Source organism: Malurus melanocephalus, unplaced genomic scaffold, assembly GCF_030028575.1.
Source record: "Malurus melanocephalus ecotype Western Australia unplaced genomic scaffold, MMel_1.1 scaffold_51, whole genome shotgun sequence".
NCBI lineage: Eukaryota > Metazoa > Chordata > Aves > Passeriformes > Maluridae > Malurus > Malurus melanocephalus.
The window spans coordinates 1,331,838-1,357,361 of NW_026623283.1; the positions used below are offsets into that span (position 1 = coordinate 1,331,838).

At 39.6% G+C, this 25,524-nt stretch overlaps 1 protein-coding gene across 5 annotated transcripts in view; it reads right to left on the reverse strand.

Moving 5' to 3' along the window:
* Nucleotides 1-25,524, reverse strand: part of HECW1 (HECT, C2 and WW domain containing E3 ubiquitin protein ligase 1) — a 250,690-nt gene that overhangs the window by 130,137 nt on the left and 95,029 nt on the right. For all 5 annotated transcript variants that reach the window (XM_057365334.1, XM_057365332.1, XM_057365336.1 and 2 more), the window contains one exon: nt 18,046-18,153. In XM_057365334.1, coding sequence (XP_057221317.1) covers nt 18,046-18,153 — 108 coding nt within the window. The remainder of the gene's footprint in view (nt 1-18,045; nt 18,154-25,524) is intronic.

Genomic DNA, 25,524 nt, shown 5'->3' on the forward strand with positions numbered 1-25,524 from the left:
CAGTCAAGCATATGCCAAGCAGTACATGAAGAGAGTTTTTCAATCAAGACCTTGAGCAACAAGATGTGAATGTTACCCAGAAAAAATCCTTTGCATTTGGATGTAAAAGAGAATCCAAAAGCTTAGCCCATTACTCGCAATACCATAATAAGGGCTGCTTTTCTATTTTAATACCCTTTTCATAATTCAATATGCACTCATTCCTTTCTCTACTCATATCTAAATATATTATTAGCTTTATATTTCTATGAGAATGAAGCAAAAAGGTCAATTTAAGAATGGAATGAACATTCAAAATGCTTGTAGAAGCAGCTCCCTAATGCTCAAATGGTTTAAGTTACCCACTACACTAAGCACATTATTGTTCACTGTTGCTTCTTCTAATCACCAAATTAAAGAACTCATTTTGAATGACTAAGGGAATTACACATCATATAACAAACATTGTTCATTGCTGGCATAGTACAAACACACTAATGCAAATGAAAGAGGTCATCAAAATGCTCCTTTTGATTGAAATAAGAGCTCACAGAGAAGAATAAGAAGACATATTGTGATACTCTCTTAGACAAGGGGCAATGGTTTATATGTACCAAGAAAGATACAATAGCAAGTGTTACAATTCATACTCTTAGCTTTCTGAACTTTAACTCAGAGAAGAACTACCTGCAGACAGTTTTGGAAGAGAGTAATTTTTAAAATATGGAAGATGAAAATTAAGGCCAGTAGTTCGGGCTGTGGCATTAAAGTCAAGGAAAACATACAAGAAAGCAACCAAGGGGAGTCATGCACATTTTCCTTCTTCTTGGAATTATCTTGGTTTTATTTGCAAGGCATGTAACAGTTCTACTCAGTGTGAGGAGAAAATRAGGACAGTTACACCTGTGTTTTGGCGCTGTAACTCTGCTGAAGGCAGAAGACAGTCACGGTATGATAACAGTGCAATGAAGCTTGACATCTCTGGCATACCAGTTCCTGGTTTCACCATCTTCAAAACATTTTATTCCTTTCTACATTTTTTTCCTTTGCAGAAAGGAAACGAGCAATAGTGAACAATATTTAATTCTAACACTACATACTTCTTACATTATTAAATAGAGGGTGAAATTAACCAGCCCTGCACTGTAATTTCCCAACAACCAAAATTTCCAAAAGTTCCGTTGTTCTGCAAAACAGAGTGCTTTTGAGGTTTTTTTCTTAGTACACCAAAGACTTACCTGCGTAGGTCTTGTAAGCATTAATTAAACAGAAGAAAAGAGACCTGTTCTCCTGTTTACACAGATGAAATATTCATAATTAATTGAGTTCACCCACTCAGAACCATGAGCCTTGAATAAAAACTTCATGTCAGCTATGCTGCTGAGGTATGGGTTTTATCCCACTCTTCTCCTTTTAGCCTTACAAATGCTTTGCTTTACAACAACAGAGCCTATATCTTTCTCCCATTTGTTGAGAAACCACTGGTAGAGAAAGCATGGTCACATCCTTTGGCTCTCACAGAGCCTTGTGAGCCATGACACTGCTTGGTGCAAATCATTCAGTGTAATCCTTTTGCAAACGCTGTGCTGCATCCAGATATAGTGGACAAAATCCTGGCCTTGCTTATTTAAAATAGCGCCACCACAGTTTTAACAGTTTAAAACAATGCCACACAGTTTCTCTCCGTGTACCACTGCTTGAGGTGGCCCACATGCAGCTGCTCACTCATTCAGAAAACTCGTTTTCACAAGGGCATTTTGATCAGCTGTCACTGCTATGGTGTCTATTGTTAATTTTCCGCTAATTTATAAGACAAAGCACAAATTTTCAAGAAGAAAAATATCAAAAGGCTGCTAGGAAAGACGAATTATACCTGCTATTACTTCTCAATTTAGAGGTCCCTCTGCAGTCTCCGATTTAAACTTTTTTTTTTTCTTTTCAACTTCTGTTCACTATTTATTTGCAATCTAATAATTAATGAAGAAAATTGCTGTAGTCACAAAATGAAACACACCTTTAAGTCCAGCGATTCTAAAAGTATCTCACTTGACACTGGTAAGAGGAAGGGGCTACAAATGGGTTACATTAAGTTGAAATACAGAATAAAATACACTGACTGGAAAAAGACCAGTGAATCTAATGCTGAGTACATTGGATGAGTGTATTTGTTTTCAAGTGCAATAAAAATAGGTAACTTTAGGGGAAAAGTTACTATGAAATTGATGCTGCATTTGTGCAGGTTAAAAAATTACTATCTTCTAACATATACTGGAGTAACAAGCAATGGAAATTTAAACAAGCAAAGGGACAAAGAATCCTAAGCAGCACTGAGAAGTTACTGCAGACTAGGGAGGGTTTTTCCCTCTGGCAAAATACATTGGGAAATTGCAAAAAATGGTCTCAAAAGTAGTTAGTTCCTATTGATCACAGGACCATACACAGATGGCAGCCTGTCTGTCCCCTGAAGGTGTGTGCCCGGTTGCTGGCGCATTCCCTCTGACTCTGCACTTCACTGCTGCTGAAGGTGCAGGGTCCCAGCAGTGTAAGCTGCAGATGTTTGCTCCATTGGCAAGGCTGACAACATCTGCAAGACTTCAGAGCTGCCACCCCAAAAGCAGCACCTYCCATCTTGCTCAAGCCCATCCAAGCTGAAATTACTGCAGTCACAAACACACAAGTGACAGATGGGAAACATTATTAATTTTTTTATAGTGAAGGCTAAGGTCTCCAACCACAGCACACTAAACTCCCAAGGGATTTCGTGCACTGTGAAAAAGAAACCCGAATGCAAATCACCAATAGGCTGAGCAAGATCCAACAGCTGTTATGAGACAACACATGGTGGGACGACTACACAGTGCAGACTGCAGACAACCTAGACTATTTTTAAAGCACATTTTTTCAGAAATTTTTTAGAGTACCTAGACAAAATCCAAAGCTGAGGTAAAAAACATCTGAAAAAAAAGAAGTAATAGTAAAGATGATTCCAGAGTAAGTTTCCTTTGAAACGTCTGCATATTTGTAACTTGCACTATTGCTAATTTATATCTAAGTGTATTTTATATATATTTCCCCCTAATTTGCCAGTTAAATACATAAAATTATGAGAGTCCTAATCTTGACACTCAAAGTCACRCCTTCTATTGACCCCCAAGTGAGAGATTCTATACCCTACATACAGCAACACTGAAAAAGGAAAATGCTCTGTCTTTTCCTCACAGTCTGTAGGACAGACATCCGCTTCCTGTGCCTGAGGTAGGGCTGAAGACTTCAAGTGTCCYTCAGAGCCTGGGCCACCACTTTGCCATCCCTGGAACAAGCACACTGAGCATTCAGATGGAGTGCTTCCAACACCAGGAAAAYTGGGCTCTATTCAAACCTCTGCCACCGACTTTCTGTAGTCATCTCACTCTGTCCCAACATGATTTTCTTCTTTATAACATGATGGAAACGATAATTCTGGCAACCAGACTAAGGAGAGAAGAATAGGAATGTTTGCGCGTCCTTCCATAAGGCAGTTTTCATAACAATATGACAGTTCTTCAGGGACAGGAGGACAGTATTCTCTGCTGCAAAGCAATGTTCATGGCCATCYAATTCAGTAGAGGCCCTAGTAAGTGTATCAGCACCCAGGAAAACAGCAGCTCAGTAACAGATAAATTCCCAACAGGGATATGGTGCATGTAGTCAGTCTGCCTCTCTAAAGGTAAGACACTATACACATACATTCCTACTGATCTGAAGGGATTGGATTGGAGTGGGTCATCACAGGATTTAGCTCTACTTATTACTTAAGCTGTAATCAGTCATGTCACACTAAAATTGAGAAYTACATTCCCAATTTCTTTAAAGGTATTAATTTATTTGAATCTGCTGTACACTTATGTTCCCTTAAATCACCAACAGGTTTGTACTTAAAATAACTCCTGTGCTGTAACCCTATCATTCCTGGTATCACAAATCCCCAACGAGAGAGCAAGGCATTTGGACAATTCAGACTGTATTAGGCACCTTGCCCAGCAGCAACAAAGGAAAAAGGRAGGAATGGAAGGTGAAACAGAAAGTTACTGGTCTAACTGGCTGGCTGTATACACAGAGGGAAAAAACTACTATGGAAGGAGAGCAAATGGTCATGGGCAACTCAGGCAATAGATGCACTGCCACACAAAGCTTGGTTTGCTCTTTCTGCCCAATGTACTGCAGTTGCAGTAACCAACAGCTCCTTTATATCTTCTGGTGGGGTTTCACCAACATCAGGGGAATTGTAGCTGTAACTGTGTTGAAACCAATCTCATTTGTCAAGATGCTAAAAAACACAGCCAGGCCACATTCCATCCATGATTCTGTAGTTTGTCTGTTTTAAGACACAACCCACAACTCCAAGAAGGCCACACAAAATGTTTGCAGGCAACATGTTTTAGTTGACTCACCAGGTCAAAACAATCTACAAAAAAAATAYTGTAAATGAAAGTATTATTCTTATTAATTATCACCAGCAAATGTGTCTTTTTTGGCAGTACTGAGAGCAGAAAAAGAAAGGGTATTAAACAGAGMCAAGAAAGAAGTTTTGAGACCACAAGAGAGGAACAAGCTGTTCCTCCTGGCTTTAGTGTTTCAATTTGAAGAGGTGAGATAATGATTCCAGGATGGGTTCGCAATAGATTGCCCTGTAGATTTGGGTTTTTCCCCTGATACCTCTGGGAATTTCTAGTCTGAAAACCAAACATTTGAACTCCCACTTGCTATGAACTGATACCAACCTCATGTAAACTAATGGATGCACACAAAATAGTCTGCCTCTTGGTTTTCAAATAGAGATYCTTAACTAGCACACTTACATTCCAAATCTGAAGTCTTAAGTAGGCTCTGAAGTTGAACAAATTTACCTCCAAGCAAAAGGCCACCATAAAATGTGAATTTTCACCATGTCCATTTGGTCTGACAAAGGAAGCGTGMATATGTGCATGTACATTGTCCATCTCTATAGTGCTGTTGTGGACATCCAACTGCTGAGTGCYACACTAAGATTCCAAAAGAGGTAGATTTATTTCCAGTGTTGTTGTTTCATAATTCTGATGGTCTATTTTTCCACCCCTCTGCCAGATTGGAGAATATACCTACCATAAACTGACAGTCATAACCCAAGAGAAGGCTGGCAGATGCTACTTTGAGTCAGTCTTGACAAGAYGTGGTTTCTAAAATTAAAGTGTTTTGAAGGCCTAAGTAACTTTTAGTTCAGTGCTCGACAAAAACTGCTTACAGTTTTTTATCCTTTTAAAATTTCCCAGCATCTAGACTGCATGCCTCTTCCTCACTAGCTGTCAAAAGTCTGATTCATCTTGTTAAAGCCAACAGTAAAACTCCCACTCAGTGTGATCTCAGTGGACAGAGACCACACCCACCTCTTCTCATTTTCCTTCCAAAAGAAACAGACATCCCAGCTGTAATCTGTTCCTCACACATCCACATGTCAGTCCTGCTTGACCTTCTCCAAAATATTTCTAAAGGTCTTGCAATCTTTTGATTTGAAAATATCCAGGTAAMGAAAAAAGAACTGCTAAATGCACTACCAACTGGATTTATGTTCCACAGCACATTACATGCATAYGACAGCTAAACAAAAAATTTATGCATGTCCTAGAACTATTACTTCTCATGTCACTGCATCTCTAATGCAACAAATTTATGAAATTTAGAAAAAGAAATAAATCTGCTAAAGCAAAACCAGATTCTATTTTTCAAATGAAACAAAATGCAGATGGGCTAGTTCAGAGGCAGAAACTTTTATCTTTGTACACATTATATATATTTAAAAGCCTTTCACTGGGTCATTTTATAAAAGAGRAAAACACAATATGAGAATTTTAATTTGTTGTAGAAGCTCAGCACAATTCATAGAGAAGAAGTAATTACTGAGGTGCCTGCTAGCAGTGCTGCTGTTAAGGCTGTGTCAAGGGGGTTCATTATTAACCCAGTTTTCACGGTTTCACACCTCAGTTAGTAGACACCCGTGCTGGCCTTAAACCACCATACAAAATTTCATCCCAGCAGCAATTTATTTAGTTACTTTTTCTTCTTATAAAAATGCAAAGAATAAAAGGGAACTAGATTAAATTTTCATGCTTTTCTATAAATATATACCAGGGAAGGAGTTAATGATTTAAAACTAGGAAATTCTGACACTTCTGGCTGAAATCCTTACCCTGTTTAAATTAACAGCTAGCTCTCTTGACTGCAGCAGGACAGGATTTCAATCTCTGAAWTATGGAGAAGTTTAGRTCCTGCTGTCCACAGAGCTGCTCTRCAAATTAGTGTCTTTCCTAAGTCTGTTCTAGTTGCAATACAAGTGAATTAGCTCAGGTCCCATTGAAAGACACGGGTGTGTACATTACTACATCTGTGCATTGTCACACTTCTCACTGTTCTGAGCATTGCTAAGTTCTCTGATGCAACTAGAGATGGGATCTTTTGAAAGAGATGTTCAAGAGAACAACTGGAAGCCCCTTCTGGATGGCTGCTCACACCTGCTCAACGACACATGTTGCACAGACCAACACTGGTTTAATCCCTGTGCCTTCCCCAGACACTACCAGCACCTGACAGAGCTGTATGATGTGCACAGCACAGCCCACTGGGGATAGAAGAGCTTTGCTCTAAAGTCTCAAGGGAGACTTTACAAACAGTACTGACACTATGGTGAGTGATATTTTTGAAAAATGACCATATTCTGCAACATAGTTGAAAACTGGCATGACTTTCCAGCATAGGGCTTAAAACTAAGAGTTTGAATTGACTCTGTAAACCCTCTGCCTTTCTGAGGTAGAAATTATGGGAAATTTGGTTGATCTGCTCCATTGCCTCCTACTCTTCAGCAAGHGAAAATCAACATCCTTGCAGCTGAGATGCCTCCTGGCTAAGTTTCATTTTCTYTCCCTCAAAGAAAAATTTGAATGGAAAAGCAGCAAGAACCCACATAAAAATTCCATCTGCACCAGGATGTGATAAACAAAAAACCCAAGTCAGAGGCTTTCTCACAACTGTGCCCCACACATCTTAGGTTTCTATGTAATGTCAGCTGATTCAGCCCCAAATGCTTGCCTGCATTAACCAGCCTACTAACACACCAGGKCCTTTAGGAACAGCATCTAGAGATGATCTGAAACTATCAGGGCTGGAGCAAGTAATCCAGTAATTACAACTGGTTACCAATCAGCTATTCCAAGAATGGTGTGGTGGTGAGAGATGACTCTGACTGAGTGCCAACACAGGCAGCTAACTGAGGTAACACCATCYTAAGCACCACAGGTGACTCTGCTGTGGCTGTCCCTGAACTGAGCCACTACAACCCAACTTATCACTACATGCCTTTTCTTGTATGTTTTCACCTTAATACAATGGCAAATTCTCCAAAATGTCAGGAAGACTCAGGGAAAAGAAAAAAAAAATAAGGATAAAATCAAAGTATACTGGTATCAAAATATATTACTCATTTTTGTGACATGCTATGCAGCTCACAAAGGGAAAAGAAAATGGTGACTCTATTAGCTATGAAGATTTAAGATTCCTCACAGGAGGTTATAAAGCTTATCATAATATCCTGTAAACAGGAAAACATTTGAAAGCCTGAATCCAGACGCATGCTAATTACAAACATCACTTATATGTAAATCAAGAAATCCTAGCAAGCGGAGGGAAGAAATGAGTTTTGTCTCTCCCCACAACCATATCACAGAGAAAAAAAATTATAGATTTATAAGCATTTTTTAATTGAGCATGACTGGCTCATTCCACCTCAGGTGAACACCTTTATCATCAGGAACAAGAAAAATTCACCTCTTGGAGGTCTGTAGGCTAACACAGAYTGTGGAGGTTCAAAATCCATAACAAATATTAGCAAATGAATCTCAGAAAGCCAGGAAGAATTCCTTATGGTAAACAAAATATTAATAATGCACTTGTATTCTGTGTTAAATACATTATTTTGTCCTTAGATCTTGTCCAGCTATCAAGCAGGCAGACCAGTCTAATTCACTGCAGGCATGTCACTTTTGGTAAATCTGTTGTCCAAGTGTTGTCTGGCAATCCGGGGAGGTTAATCAAATGACAGTTTCTGTGACTTCTCTGGAGTAACCCTGAGCTGCCAGATTATAAAGTGATCTTTTACCCTCCAGAAGTAGTGTTCAGCAGCTTGCATTAACAGCAAGTTAGCTGGAAGACAAACCTAGACTGAAATCTCTGCAAGCTCCTGATAGACCTTGATGTGTTCCAAATGTTGGCTTATTTTAATAGAGGAGAAAAAGAGAGGCAGAATTGCATGCACACACCTRTAACACCTGTTCTAGACAATGGAARTGTTAAGAAACTTTTCYGTGTGTAGATTATKTTTTTAAGCCAGAGACAGGAGASAGAGGTGTCCAGGAGATATGGRATGCATATCRAAAGCTGCTTCCCTTCCCAGAATCTGTCTGCTGAGYGGGACCCTCAGAAGTCTAGAGCTCTCACCCAGGAGGTGCCTGAGAAAACACTCTGATGCTCATCTACATCAAAAAGATTGCACATTTATTCKGMGTTCTTTCTCACCCTTGTGTTTGCRRTTTCTACTTTGCTGGTTTTGTACTTTAGCCATCCAGAAGTTTGTGTCTGAGAGAACACTGTTTGCAAATTCCAAAAACTGCATCACAACTCAAATTCTGATACACATGCATTGCCCATCTTATTTCTAATCCCATCTACAACTCATGTTTGACACATTTGCAGCAATGTACTTCATAATCAAAATCAATATTGTTTCATATGGTGAAAATAATTTTCTTAAAAAACATATGCCATTTTAAGAAAGTTTTAACATTTCCTTTTTGGATCTTCCAGTGAAAGAAAATCATTGTTGAAYTTTTAAAGTATCCCAGACATGAAAACCAAATGAGTCAGGAAAAAAACCAAAACTGAGAGGTATAAAGAAAGACCAAATTTGAAAATTAAGTATTACTTTTTCCACTTTTAGATTTGGGGCCCGAAACATATTTACACTTAGGGTCAGACAGGATCTAGAGCAACCTGCTCTGACCAGACAACCCAAGATAATTGAACAATGTTATTAATACCTTTCTTACAGTGTGAAGGGGCCACAAAGAGGAAGCAAGATTATAGTATATGCAGCCCAATCATGGAAAGCCGCCTTAAAATGGCCCCAAAATGAGAAGCAATCARGTTTGTTGCTCTTACTCTCAGGAGCGGGTCTAGACCTACAAGTGAGCTGTGACAGCTCACATCAGGTGAACAAACAGGTCACTTCCCCACACAGGCGCTTCCTATCGCTGCAGAAGTGACCCGGTACCTGCCTGGCTCTGCTGCCAGGGAAAAGGAAGGGTCTGAAGTAAACACTGCTGTCTACTCTTATAAGTCTCACTGTAGCAGCTGTTTTTGATAAAAGAGATTTRGAAAAAAATCCACAGGCAGGACAAAATTTAATGAGAGAATGCATAATGAAATTAACATAGATAATWTAATGAAAGGGGAAAAGACAAAAAGAAACATCCATATGTAAATTTAATTAAGTAAACAATTACAGCAAAACTATCTATTTTGAGATTGGTGGTGTTTTTTTTATTTTGCTTTGTTTTTAATTGTAAAAAGCTATTAGCATTGAGATATAGGAGGAAATTATACCTGCTACTGATTGGGTAAAGTGAACATCTAAAGTATTGAAAGGGTTGGAGAGCAGTTTGAAAGTATAAAACACTATTTGTCTAAGGCCCTCAAGATCCTATTACCAATATCAAAGACCTTGCAGAAAGATGTTTCTGCTGGGCAGAAGTGTTTGAACCCTGCAGGGAGACCGTAATTCATCGCTGCTGAATTCATCCCTTCCGTTCTCTGAGAAAGTCTATTCTGGGTATAGATGGTGTTCTTGACATCTGGCAGTCCCTACAGCAGAAAACCTTGGACCAGGAGTAAGGTAAAAACATGGCTAGATTTACTGACTAGTTAATGAGAAAAACCAATTATCCAAAGGTTTCCTGCATCATAGGTGCACTATTTCAGAAGCAGGAAGAGTTACTACAACACTGCACCACAGATATAATTCTGCCTTCCTCATGGAAGGTCAAGTAAGTTTTGTCTGTCTAATAAAACCATCTAAACACTGTTGCATGAGTTGAATAAATATTGCCAGRGCTACCAGAAGGCATGAGAAACAAACTGGCTGCCTGAAACCAGACAATAAAATAGCAGGATTGCAAACAAATTTCTGAATTAGGTRAAGGGATTTATCTCCCTTTATACTGAGATTTTCCTGTGTCCTGCTGGACATGTAAGGAGAGCCCTTGAGATGCTTCACTACTGCRGAGAGATATAAAAGAGCTTTTCTARAAGAAAGMRTGAAGATSTRAARGAAACTCACTGCCTCCACAAACTAAGAAAAGCTTTATCTGTAATATATACACTTCCAGTTCTGTTTTGAYCCATTACTTTCACAGTATGCTTAAACAGGGTTACCAAAAAAAAACCCCGTTAAAAAAAAAAAAAAGGAAAATTCTCCAAAATTAGAAATGGTAAATTATTAATGCTGATCTGCTGAATGCAGTACTTTCATATTATGATTTATTTAATAAGAAATCAGAAACAAAGCTCAGTACCTTTCCACTCTCCTGGAATACGACCTTTTGATGCATGTGCTGATACCCTTCCAATTACAGCTGCTTCACAATTCCACTGCATTTGTCTTCTGTTTTCCACAAAAATAAAACATGTGCCAAAGTCTGCACAGCGCAATATGTACATGGTAGTCCACAGAGGGTTCTAGGGCTGATGGCACAAAGGCTGCATGCAAGCAATTCTTACAGAATTCAGGATCAACTCTCTTGGCTTGCAGCAACTTCAGAAACACATCCAATGAAATATCCAAGGGGAGAGCATAGGATGCAATGGAACAAAGAGAGGGGATCTGTCTTCCAGAGCAATTCCACCAAATCCCTAGCCAGCATTATCTGAACAAACTTTCCAGATGCAGTAGCAAAGCCTAATGGATTTGTGAGTTGGAGGTGACACTGTAATCCTTTACTGTCAATAGTAGAAAGATTATCAATGACAAAACAACACTATCTACGTTACAGTGATCCATTATAATAAATCCTGTGACTTCAGCACCCGTTGTGCACAATACTGCACATCCAAAGTTCAAAGCAACAAAACAATAGGTATCTCCTCGTGCATTTATCAAACACTAGGTTGGATGAGGAAAATATAACTACTGGGTTTCAGGAATTTCTCTTCATTTCCTCAAGTACATGACATGCTCAATGATATACTAGGTGATACCAAAGCTAAAGCACAAAACACACGGCATCTGCAAGAGTTCTGAATTTAAAGCAAATACAATCTGGCTGAGGATATTGCTGGAAGATCAAAATTAACACAGTTTTGAACCCATACTTTTTAGTTTTGGCACCTACAGTTAGATTCCCCCAGACCTGAACTAAAACTTCATTAAAATGTTATTGCATCTTCCTGACCACTTCTTTGGGAATTAGATTATATCCAGCCGCTGAATCATTAACAAAATGTCTATGCTTGTTTGAAGTTAAGAGGCTGAWGTCCATGTAAGTCCTGTGGTCTCTGTAACAGGGAACTAGGGCTTAGTGAAGAAAGATTTCCTCTGACATCAATGCCTAAAATCARGCATGATTTCTCATTTAAAGCTTTCCAGTTCATCTTGAGAGAGCTTTCTGAAACTCCCATTACCAATCTATCAAAACGATCACCTAAATCTTAGCTTTGTGCAAGCCAAGTCTTTGTAATTTCTTTTAAACCCTGCCATGAAAAGCATGGGACAGKTAGTGTGGGGACCAGTGAGGTGCCTTAGCATGGTGTCACCAAGCATAGATGTTGCACCACAGACATCTCCTTCCCAGTGTGCAAACAAAAACACAAACAGCCGTCAACTCCACTCTAAAAACAAAATATGTCCAAGTGTCAAAACAAGTTGTGGAAAGGGAGAGAAAGTCCGAGAAAAACCTGATCTGCAGACAAGTCTCTTGGTTAAGCTACCACAGTGCAACCACGCCAGAAGCTGAGAAATGTCTGTCTAATGCCTTGYGTGGATTGACCCATGTTTCCATTTATGAGAGGTTGCGGCCTACAATCCTGGCACAGAAAGAATTTGTAAGAGGAAAACAAACAAGAAATGCAAGAAAGGAAAAGATTAAGGGGCTGACCAAATGATCCCAAGCACAGGATTCTTAAGGAATCTAAGCATTTGGTTTCAGACTGTGYTTGTCTTCCCAAAGCTAAGCTTGGCTTAAGTATGAATATTAAATTACTTTCACGATAACAGGCTGAGAAAAAGAAGGAGGAATTTAAAGACTGTGTGTAGGGTGGAAGACAACCAAAAAGYCARATAAACAAATAAGACCAATGCATGTGCAAGGAGATGAGAAAGAGCCCTAAAACAATGGCATGTCTTCCTTGGAGGAGAGGCAAGCAATAGATGCACCTTTTGGAGCACATCTTTCTTACTGCTTTGTAATTGTTTTTTTCCCTGACACTTTTAACCATTCTGCTTCTTAACAGTGTTGAAAATTCTTCTGTGTTGCTCCAGTTTTTACCATTTGTGGACTCATGAATATTAAAGGCATGCAGCATGACTGTAGGTCATGCTAAAAGGTATATCAGGAAGAACTTCGACAGCCTTCTCTGTATTTTCTCTTCTTCCATACTCTTTTATGAAGTGAACAGTATATGATTTGAGAGACATTGTGATAATGAAAATGGAGACAGGAAATTGATTTAGTGGGCTGGACTTGTCAACATTCTGTCCATAAAAAGGAAAMTTTTGTAAATACTCTGGCTTTGTTAAAGCTTTTATTGATATGAATGTGCCTCATTTGTTTGGAAATACTCAAGGCTAGAACATCCTTCAATTATTTGTACTTTGAAGGCAGCCTTTATATCAGCTTCCTGAAGATATATTATCCAGAGGGAGCTCCAGATGAACAGGCTGATTGCCAGTTTGGAGACATTTCTGTACATACTTCTGTACATACTTATGTGCATAAATGCACATATATACAAAATACATTGACCATAACACAGAATATAATTTTTTCTGTCTGAATATATATCAGGATCTCTCAGATCTCTGACTTTAGTTACACCTTTTTTTTTTTTTACCATTATTTCCCTTCTAGCCAAAAGGAATAAATTACTATCATTTGTGCTTTCTGCAAGGCCTGTCATCCATCTTTGTTATTAAAAAATGCCACCACAACAATAGCAACAAATTTAACCAAACAACTGCCGCATAAGCTTTCACATAAAAATGCCACATAGATGGCTGGTTATCCTTGGAAGTGGCTCTTAGTTGTCAGGTAATAAACAATCTTTAGAGAGGCCTGTAGATTAGGASGGGTCCTAGCTATCTGGCTATCTTCAGTACAGTTCTGAATAGTGTCAAAACTTTACTCATCATTGTAAGGATGTGCTAGCTTGAAATGCAATGTTTACTGGATGATGCTGTGCCACACCTCAGTGAAAYGGTCTCTTGGATGCTCTCTCTCTGTATTGCCGTGTAAGCCAAAAAGTGTGCCAGGAGTTGCAGTGCAGCAGAGCRTATTTCCTTTCCTGGAAAACCCATTATAGGCTGATTCTTTCACTGCAGTGCCCTCCAAGCCTTAACACAAAGTACTACACATCACTAGTGGCAYAGAGACTCTCTTCACTCTTCCTTCTGCCCCACAAACTCTGACCAGTTCATGGCTACAGTGGCTTACTGTTTATCACTGTCTGTCAAAAAACCCAAATTACCAGACTTCTGCAGAAATGTAAAACTGACTGTAGTACAACATTGCCTCTGCAGCTGTTAGGGCTTTTTGTTTGCTGAGTTAATAGAAGATGAGTTCTGTTCTGTTGGCATTTGGAAGCATTTCCCCCTCTGGCTCATAGCAATTACCTATCAATCTGGCAACCTTACAAGTTTGTGATATGCAAAGTGGGAAGGTGTACCCTTCTCTGGGAAAGGTACTAGYCCATTTCAAGGTGAAAAAGTAGATMGCTAAAACAAATACAAACTTTAAACATCTGTGGTACCTGAAAATGCTGCATGAGTATGTTAAGAAATTATCTGTTTTGAAAACTGACAGGGCTCTGTAGATGGTCTTAAATCAGGCTATCAGCAAATTCAAAAGCRACACATATTTTGCCCAAATACCCACAAAACATAGAAGCATCTTCCTTAAAAGAGAAAACTATTTTGCTTTGTCATTGAACTCACAATAAGCATTTTCTTAGCTGGTGAGATTTTAAATATACCTGCAGAAAAGAACCCTTAAAGACTCTGGGAAATCCACTGAGAATACCATGAAAGTATAACTGCAACAACAGAGAAGCATCTGAAATTGCATAATTTGAGTTTTATAAAAGAAGAAGTGAAATTAAGGCAGAAAATGGTTGAAATTACTTTCCACATCTTCCTTTTCTTTCCACATCTTCCTCTTCATTCCTCATGCACTTTTACAAATCACTCACAATACATTACATTTCATCTGCCCATGTGCACTTTTTCTCTCTAGCRTGATCCTGTAGGTGGGTGGGTTTGGTCAAAATTATCATTACTGKGTTTGATAGATTTCCAGTGTGATAATCTGCTGCCATGAAGAAGATAACTTTCAGATGCTTTTCCCATCACTCATTCCTATTCCAGATCCCAGCCCATTGCATGCAGGTGATTATTTACACTRATAAGATGTCACCAATCTGTTAAGTACCTAAAGAGTGCGTTTATGTATAATGACTACAGGTAACATAGTTAGAGCATCATATTTCAGTTGCTTGTCAATTTTCAAAAAATGCAGGGAAAAACGATAAATAACTGTGGAATATAAGGATTTGAACAAAATGTATTATATATGTCCCAAACATATTATATATATCCTCCATAGCCAAAAATATAGAAATGACTAATAACCCTCTATTTACTTGACCTCATTTCTAATACCTCTTTTTTCATATTAATGGGAATTTCACTGTTGCAAATCAGCTAGTCTTTAATACCTTTGACTTTTCAAGTTGCCCCACAAAGCTCTTTAATAAAAAAAGAGACTCAAAGATGTATTTTTAAGCTCTTTATGTCAGATGGCTGGCTGGTCACAGCATAAGAGCAATTTCCTTATATGTGGTACAAAAACAACCGTGGGAAGTCCTACAGTCCAACTGCTGGCAGCAGGAAAAACTTCAGCTTCTGAGGCTGGCCAGGATGATTCCCATGGTCCCCCTATAATAAGCCTCATACAACAGCACCACCAAAACTATTTAGCCTTTAATATTTTGAGGCCAGGATAGAAACCAATCTGCATGGGATGCCTGAAATTCTTGAGACATTTAAATTCTCTATGCAAGGCTGATTTTTTCTTTGGCCATACAATGATCTCCCTTTTATCAGAGCTCCAGAGAAAACACTGCAATTTATATAATAMCATTTTCTGAAGCAATGTGTAGTTGATAGTCAATATTGACTCGTGGTGAACAGATACCAAAGTACAAATAGTTACAGGAAAATCAAAAGCAGAAATTAAGAGCTGCCTTTATAAGTGAGGTACTCTGTTTTACTGAGAATTAATGCTATAATCAGGAAGCTTCCAATCAATAGTAAGTTAAGGGAATTATAACAATGTACGGGAAAATAATATGGATATATTGAAAATAAATTACCACACCTTAGCTACATTTCTTAGCTGAGTTTGATTTTGATGACCAGTATCTCTCTGATCCCTGCAAATGTTATRCTATACAACATAGAAGGGAGATATGATCTCCATCCAAAAAAWAAAAGGCTGAAGGAAGAYSRTTTACACYATCMTMTYTGGATARAAAATCCATAAGGTTTTCAGACAYTAYCATTTTTAACAYAACATATAATCAACTGYAAAGCTATGTGCTTTCATRTGTAAGTCTCAGCCATGGTCAGAAMTCTTCAAATACATTAAACTGACATACATCAACATTCTTCACTGCTTTAACTTCCCACTTCATTAGTCAAGTGGATCTCAGAGTATCTGCATGTGCTGGTGCTTACTACTGCTTATTTAATTTTCTCCCATTTTAATTCTGGACAAGCAATGATTTGTCTTTGATGAGCGCACTGGTACATAATCTCAGGGCTGATATTCACRACCTAATGGTAGCAGCATAAAAAATTACCAAGAGACAGCAAATCATCAAGCATGGGCAGCCCAACTATGGCATAGTACAACTTAGTTCCAAGCATCAGTGAAGGATGGTTATGCTTATTTGCATCTTCTTACAGTAGGGCAAGTGAAGAATGTACATGYAATCAATTAACAACAGCTACTGTGTCTCAGCTAATGGGGGCAACCTATTGAGCTGACATAATTCATTGTGCAGTTGAGCCCTTAATGAAAAGTGGCCCACCTAAAGGGGCTTCCTCCTAGGCATTTCTCATGTTGCCTCTTTGTTTTATATTTTGGATTAGGCAAGGAAGCTACCAGCAGTCTTGTCACACCTCTGCCCTTCCCCAGTAATCCAAGGTACTAAGGTCTCTTCAAAAACCTGGTCTGGGATTTTGTATCTCCTTCCCACAGTTCTTAACACATAAAAGAAAGTATGATCAGTCTTAGGGATTTGTAACCATGGCTCAAAGCCTCTGCAAATTAGAGCCTGCTTTAAAGGTTCCTGTAATGAATTTCTACCACAAAATTAGGATAACCGAAAAAGCCCAATGCTCTTATATGTTACAGTTATGCTCTTATATGAAACAGTTTTCCATCCAAACACAGAACATAAACATCCTGTATTTTATATAGACATTTCAGCAGCTTCCTAAATTCTTTAGAACAACGCTCTATCTGACACTAGGAATTACAGATCAACAGCAATACTTCACACTGCAAAGAGCAAACCTGCATCTAGGACTCAGCATTTGTAAAATGTTTGCATACAGCACCCTTGCTGATAGCAGATATTTTAGATCAAAGTCATAGACTGAACAAKTATAACTCGTGTCCTTTACAAATCCTTTAGAATATAGGTTATATAAAAGATTCCTTTGACTGCTCTCAAATTTAGACAGTCTTAGACAGATATACCTGTCAAGTAATTTATAAATGCTTTAACCAAACTTCTGAATTTTGTTGAGGAGCTAAGGCAGATCACTGGAAATCTGCATTTCATTTGTAAAAGTGAAATTGTTACATGCTACTCTTCTTCATGGTTAACTCCGCCTTAAGGATACATGTGGCTCTTTTACCACAGATGTTTTGCTATAGATTTCAGTCCAGTCTTTTGAGTACCCTATTTCTTTCTCCAAAGATATCATGAATGGTATTCACACTAACACATGGTAGCTTTTTGAAAAGAAGAAAGATTTGAATGATTAGGGAGATGGGATAGCCAGGGCTGGAAATATCAACGGGCTGTATAAAGTACCTTGCAGAAGCAAATTCAGTGTTTTGTATTTTCATTGCTAAGAGGGCAGAAAGAAGTTATACTGCATTGCATCAAATGCCCTGGGTAATATATTAATATAGTGAAGAACAATTCATTTAAAATCAGTGTACCTTGCTGCAACTATATGTAGTTACACTTTCATTTATCTAGATGATAATCAGAACTCCATCCTCTCCGCTTCTGACTTCACCTGAATCTGGTGGAACTCAGATACACCATGAAGCTTTCCARTTAAAAGCCAGTGTGATTCTTCCTAGAATGAGATTATGTCCCTGACTTCCTGTTTTCCCTAAAACCATATTAAAGTTAATGCAGTTAATTGCTAATGATATAGTCCAAATAACAGTAAATTGAGTAAARCACATATTCATAACTGTATTAAACAAAAAAGTAAATAAGTCAATGCCCACAAAATTTGCAGAAACTGTGGGTTACTATTCCACCAAGTGTTTCAGTTTCTGTCAACACATTTAAAGGTTTTGGTAGCATTTTTGGCCTTTTCAAAGGGACAAATTTGACACAAAAACTTCACTAAAACAAACAGCAACAGCTAAATTATCTTTCAGCAGTGATTGAGTTATATCATAGCAGAATTGGAAAAGTACTTACGCTCCACAAAGTAAGAGCTGGCATCAATCTTCCAGATAATTTGACCACGGTGAGAGCCATTGACACCACGGTTCTTGTAGTCCAAAAAGTTTTCAGACAAGACCTCATCTATAAACAAAGAAGATTGGTCTCATCAAGTGCCTGTTATGACAACATGCACAGCAGAGAGTCAGGCTAAAAATAAACTTTTGGCTTGAACATACTAGAGCTACTAGAGAGCTTAGCATGACATACTGAGAAATCAGATTTATCAATCATTTATATTACTTAAAAATTCAGCTTTGCCTAAAAATTAGTTACAAAAACCTTACAAAATTATCAAAACTGAAAACATTTACCTTAGCACGGATAAACCCCTGTCTAATTAAACATAATTATCTAATTGTAAGACAGAAGACACAGCCCCTTTGAACCAACTTTCCCCTTAAAAAAGCCGCCCAGAAAATACCTACATGCAGTTGTCTGTACTACACTCATTTGTACTGCAACAGATGTGGTAATTTCTTGTAGCATACTATGAGGGACAATTATTTGAAGAATCCCACTCAGGGGATGCCTTCACAGCCTTTGGCCTCCAAAACACTGTCTTCTCACAGACTTCGAGCTCCCTAGCAGCTGTCAGACTACAAGCCTGAAAGATTTCCAGAGAAGTCAAGGAATAATCTCTAATAATTAAAAACATCTAAGAAGTTGCTGAGAACCAAGGCAGAGGAAGTGACCCCCATGCATGCACAGATATGTGTGTAAATAAAAGGTGGGCAGATAGAGCCTGAGGTGTGGATTTCTGGTTGTCCATATGAATAAATTTTAAGTCTACTTTCAAGTTCCATTTAACACTGCCTGAACAAGCTCTTTTCCTTTTCTAGACCAATGTGAAAACCCCACATGGTGTACATGAGAGCAAACATATCCCAGTCACCCAGCAAGGGCTTGGTTCTGGACTCTCTTTTATCCAAAAGCTTAAAAACCAGCCAGTGAGACCATGCTCCAACTTCAGGACCAGGCTTGCCAATTTACCACCTTATACAGGGCATTCAAACACATAARAATGCATATATTGCTACCTTGCCAGGCCAGCACTTGTGGTTTTGATCATCACTAAATACAAAATGAGCAGCAAAAATAATACACACATATGGAGGCATTTTCAGGTGGTCAGAGTGAGTGAGGCTCAYGGGCAGTGGGCTGTGGAAGTACAAAATGGTCATGAACCAAAGCGGCTGAAGCTGCACCCCAGGATGGGCTGGGCCATGGCCTCATTGCTCCAGCTTCAGTGGGATGAAATGGATTTCGCATCTGTGCTCTGGCCACCTGCAGGGACGAGCCAGCAACCTCCTGGGTTTTTCTTTTTAGTGATAACAACAATTTTAATTTTAACAGAGATTTGTACAAGGATGCTTTAACCAACTCAGCCTTGCTACGGAAATAGTCCTGGGTGCTGAGACTCGGTTCTGAAGACAATTATGTTAATTAATAGTTGCACTAAAAAGTGAGAAAATATGTGAACCATTCAATCTGACATTAAAATAAATCAATTGTAAACACTGTGAAGAATTGACATYGTTATTGTACATCAACCAGAAAACAAAGATAATGCCACACAACAAGTGACACTGTGCATCAGGACACAYTGATGGTGTGATCAGCTGCAGAACAAACGAGGCAGCCCAATAAAGCTGAGAAACCCGAAGACTATCACATAGGAGACTAAATTGAAGGAAACTACACATCACTGAAAGAAGAAAGCAGCTTTATTCATCTAAGATGTCAGTATCATCCCATTAGCTTTACACAGTCACGCTCTCAAAGGAGGAAGGTGARCGGGTACCAGCATTGAACTCTTTGGTGTTATTCTCTTGAGAAATTTACAACAGAAATTCTTCTAATGAGGTTAGCAACAATTGCAGCGGATAATTATAAATAGCAATGCTATCTACAATAAATGTTCCCTTTGCTGACATGCTAATTGTCAGGAATTAYTTCACCATGCTCTGTTTTGAAGTTTATCTCTGCTGTAACCCTTCAATAGCAAAATCCTCTGGTATGATTTCCGCTCTTCCTTTCTATTTATAGTYGGTTGTATATTCTATTTAGGTCCAAATTGTACATATCTAAAAAAAGGTAATATCAACGTGTACTTTCAGAGCTCTGGTTCATTTATGAATGCCTTTAGTAAAGAACCATCCTGGATACAGATTATCAAGGATTATGCACATCATTCTGTGGAAGCAGAAAYATTATATATGTGTGAGAAGACTTAAACCTCTCCCTTTTGCTTTGGCAGGGAAAACACTTTATACTYAAAGGTGAGCATATACTGAAACGTTGCACTGAGCTGATGCCTGGCTCTCATCCTGATGGGGCACAGAGAGTATCCTTCAGCTCTGGCATGCTGCTTACTGGCTTCATCACTTGTGACATTTATTTGTCATGTTTAGTCTCTGTAAGCTGCTGGAGGTGCTCCAACACCTGCCTATTATTATGATGCATGGGTAATWACTGTCCCTCAAGATATAAAATATCATGCTTGCTTAAGAAGGCTTAGCTGAGCTGGACTGGATGGCCTTGCTAAGAAACTGTAGGCATTATAGGCCAGAGTTTAGTGGTACAAGAGATCTTAGAATCAGCTTTAAAATACTGTGTTCATAGGCAGTGTCTGTGGGGACCAGCTGGCACTTGCMCTGTTGCTGCTTTCTGCAACTGGCACAAAGGCAGCATGAAGCATGAACTCTGCCACACATAACCTCTCTAAGTTGACAGGGATGTTGACTTACGCCCATACCCAAATCACCTCTCTATTGCAAGCTGAGCCAATGGCGATTGCTCCAGAAAACGGTTTCTTCCTTTCTGTTGAAAATGTGTAGGAAGCCTGGAAAACCAGGCCGAAGAAAAGGACCACTATCCATTTGCATGTCCAAGGTAGAAGGCCACAGGATGATAAGGATAAGCAAGCCATTCTATGGCTACAGCTCACAGGTGAAACCACAGGAAATCTGGAACAAGYTGCTCCCAGTGAGTAACACTTGCACTGCTTCCTGCCATGGTGGCAAGACGGGGCATGTGGGAAGGTCCAGAGAAAAGCAGGTCCCCAGGAAAGGGATACATACATGGAGCTAGTCATGGGCACAGAGTTAATGGACAATGGCCACTGATCAAATACAGGCTCAGGCAGCAGAAAGGATAATTTAATGATCTTATGTAGGCTGCAATATGTAGGGCACCCACATAGGAGCAGCTGAGCCTTTAAGTATAAAACCAATTTTGTACATACAACATATTTACAAATTTCATGATTTAGAAACTCAATATGTAGATTGCTCTCGTAGTCAGTTTTAAACCCTCTTTTGAAAGGGTCTCTTTTGAAAGAGGTACTTCCCTAATTCCAAAGAAATAAAAATTATTTTTAGTCTAGTAGAAATTCATRCGCATTGGGATTTTTAAGCCAGACAAATTTTATCTCTAGAAGAATACATTCAYGTCCAAAAGGGAACTCTTGCTCTTTAAGGTTTTAAAGGTATGTATTTTTGGAAGGTGAAAGATAAGAAAGAAATATCCTCTAGCAAGTTAAAAATAGCAGTAATTGAAACTCATCAGGAGGCTGGAATGTATGAATATGCCTGGTCGACCCGTTTTAATTGGCAAGTAATATTATTTGAGGCATGCTATTCCCTGAGCATGCATATTATGTATGTAGCACACTGACAAAGAAAAYTGTGTATGTGAAATACAAAGCTGTTAAGTGCATGTCTTGGTTTGAAAGACGGGTGCTTGCCAATGAAGGCAGGGACCCCCCTTGGAGTGGTGGATATCACACGCCCTTTCCCTCTAAATTATTATAGCTTTGAAAATCACGGGCTTTCAGACAAGAATATGGGTAAAAGGGAATAGCAGTTTTTACTAATATGTATAACAAGGTGAAACAAGTAACAACAATGATAGCAACAACCAACCCAACCACAAACCCAGTGACAGCCTTACAGAGACACAGCCTCCCCTTTGGTGCAGTTACAGTCCCGGTCGGCAGGGGCGCTGCTGGCTCCCGGCAGGGCAGGGCGGGTGCGATGATTCCCTGGCGGCTGCAGGGGGCGCTGTGGCGCGGGTCCCGGCTGGGTCAGATCTCCCGGTGGCCAATGGCGGACACAAAATGGCAGAGGTGGATGAAAAAGTTCCTCTGCAAACTCACAGCAGAAAACTACGATCTCGGTGCTCCTCTGGACAGCAAGAAACCCCAGAATGGCCAGATGGGCAAAAAGACGAGCAGAATCCCTCGGCACGGGGGATGCAGCAGAACTCGACCACTGCAGCTGGAATCCCAGGGGGTCCCCGGCAAGGCACAGGAGCAGAAGATCACAGTGCAGCAAACAGAAACCAATGGCCAGAGATGCTGGGCTCTGAGCAGCAAGGAGGCAAGCTCTCCCTTGCAGGCAGCAGGTCCACCGTCCTCCTCTGAGCCAAGCAGGGCAGGAAGTGAAGCTACCCCCCCGCCTCACACATACACATGCCCTTGCAGAGCCCAAAACTCCCACAAGAACTTCCCTCTCTCCTGAAAGAACTTCCCTCTCTCCAAAGAGAGGAAAAAAAGAAAACTGCCAGGCAGGAGCAGTGCCCAGGGAGAGTCTTTGGGTGGGGCTAGGTTCTTTTGTCTTCAGCAATCGCCCAGCCATCAAAAGGATGACCTGGTAATCAGTGTATCCCAGCAACAAACTGGGAAAGAAAAATTCCCCAAGAAAGGAAACAAAAGGAGAAACCTTAACCCATAACAGTGCACTACCTCCACATGTATCTACAGATATTATTTACATTCATGCCATAGATGGACGGGATGGGATGGGATGGGATGGGATGGGATGGGATGGGATGGGATGGGATGGGATGGGATGGGATGGGATGGGATGGGATGGGATGGGATGTTAAGGAGAAAGAGTATGTCCAAATGAAAATTTTATTTCCTGTTTCTATTGAGAATCCCTATAACAAAGGAACTGACCTTTAAAACATGTTGCATCTTAATTCNGAAAATTTTATTTCCTGTTTCTATTGAGAATCCCTATAACAAAGGAACTGACCTTTAAAACATGTTGCATCTTAATTCCCAAAGGTAAATGGTGAAATACTTCGTTTCACCTCCACACAAAATGAAGARCAGAGTTAATGTTGCTCCCTTTCAYATATTTCAGCCAGCAGCYAATGCCTTTTGACATTTTTCCAATGAAGCATTGTAATGCATCTCCCTCCCTCTATTTTTGAAATGCAATTAACCTTTAAACTAGCTCTCTAYTTCCTCTGCATAGCTTGGGTTTGGYTCTGCTTAGCCAAAAAGCAAACACTGGTCAATTGCTCTCAAGTCTGTGGCTTCACTTCCCTAGGCAGTAGACAGCTAACTAATTAAGGAAAGTGTAAAATGGGTGAGTATTTGGGATGTGCTAAACTTTGAACATCATTAGTTGTTCCTGAAGGGAGCTGGGGATGTCTAAGATGGGTTTGGACAGGCAGAAGTGCCGGCTGCCTCWTGCTGGAGAGGGGAGRTGGCTGCAGATCCATGAGGCTTTGSTGGGACAGGAGCAGCAGCTCCCACAGACCTCCTACAGGCCCTAGAGGAAACAGGGAACGTGATGCACGGCCAGGAGCCAGGCAGCCAGGATCCAAACAGCAGCCAGAGGGCCCAGGGCATGCTAGAAGCARATGACAGCAAGTGCTTTGGGAACCAGCAGCAAGTCTGATGGACTGCTTCCCCTCATCAAACCAGGCACCGCCAGGTACAGCCTTCTACTGCTAAAAATATTCTGTGCTGTCACTTCCATGCTGAGCATCCCAATATGCTTCACAAACACTAGAGAGAGATAAAGAACCATGGCCAAAAAAGAAAGCTATCTTTCAGATGAAAGACAGTATACAATTGACAAAAAGCATGCTGTTCTTCAGAGGAATTAGGCAAAATGTCAATAAAGGCTGCCCCTCAAAAAGATCTGTGAATAATCTAATGAGGACTTCAAGTGCTGTTGCCAGCCTACACTAAACAGACAGGACTTCAGTATTTGAAAGTTTGCTTGAAATGACCACAGAGAAGCAAACAGACAGTCAATACATCTTCCTCAGAAGGCCTAATGGAGTTTAAATTACAACTAGCTGAGTGACCCTTTTGTTGTGTTTGGTTTTACTTATGAGGCTGAAATTAAAAACTAACTCCCCTTTCTCAAACAGTATTTTGCTAATATATATGAGCAGCCTGTATTTTTACATTCTCAATGACTAACAACTACAAAATTTAGAATAACATGCTACTTTCAAAGAAGCAAATAATTAATATGAGACAGGAATGCAATATCAGATAGGCACCTGAATTTGTTACATTATTACAGTCTCTTATCCATCACTAATTTGATTTAGCAYTACATACTACAACACTTGCTTCCTATAAACATAATGCAATTATGGCACAAAAATAATAGCTACACTTCATGTCTTGATCCCTTCTAAAAAAGAAATGCTGTACTTCTGAAATTACAGAAGGACTTATAGTCTACAGCTAAATAAATCTGCATTAGTTTGAAATKTAAGTGTTTTTGGTCAATAAGTATGTCTGTATTATGTCATATAAAGATAGCTAGCAAAATGCTTTTAAAAATAATCTTCTGTACAGAAAAAGGCTGAGCTGTGGTTGACCTGTTTTGCAACCAGCATGGAAAGCTGCAGGAAAGGGATTTTGTAAATCACTGAATCAATTAGACTGGAAAAGACCTCTGAGATCATTGAGTCCAACCTGTGACCTAACAACACCTTGACAACCAGACCATGGCACTGAATGCCACRTCCAGTCTTTGATTAAATGCCTCCGAGGACAATGACTCCRYCAGCTCCCTGGGCAGCCCATTCCAATATTTAAACACTCTTTCTGTGAAGAAACTCCACCTAATGTCCAACCTAAAYCTCTCCTGGAGCARCCTCTCTTGTCYTGTCRCTGGTTGCCTGGGAGAAAAGGCTGACCCCCACCTCGCTACAACCTCCATCCAGGTAGTCGGAGAGAGTGATAAAATCCTCCCTAAGCCTCCTCCATGCTAAACAGCTCTCAGCTCCCTCAGCCATTCTTCACAGGGCATGTGCTCCAGACCCTTCATAAAGTATCAATAAAATAAAATGATCTTGCAAAATAATAATAGAARGGATAAACCATAGATAAGCTTCATATTTCCAATATTTTTTTCTCTTACCACCCAATCTATCACTTGAGGAAAAACACAAAATKATGACAACAGCCTCTGCAATTCACAAGTGAAGCTTGTAGTGATTTGTATCAGGCCATGAAAGTGTTTCCTTCTGCAATCCTTTAGCATTGCAAAACACAGTCCTTGGGAGCTGAGCTTCCAAAAAGCTGCACAATACAAGAAGTCATTATTCTGCAGAAGAGAAGCTATTACTGAGAAATACAAGCCCAAGATGCAGATACCAATTTCTTATTTACAAAGATACCACATTAAAAAA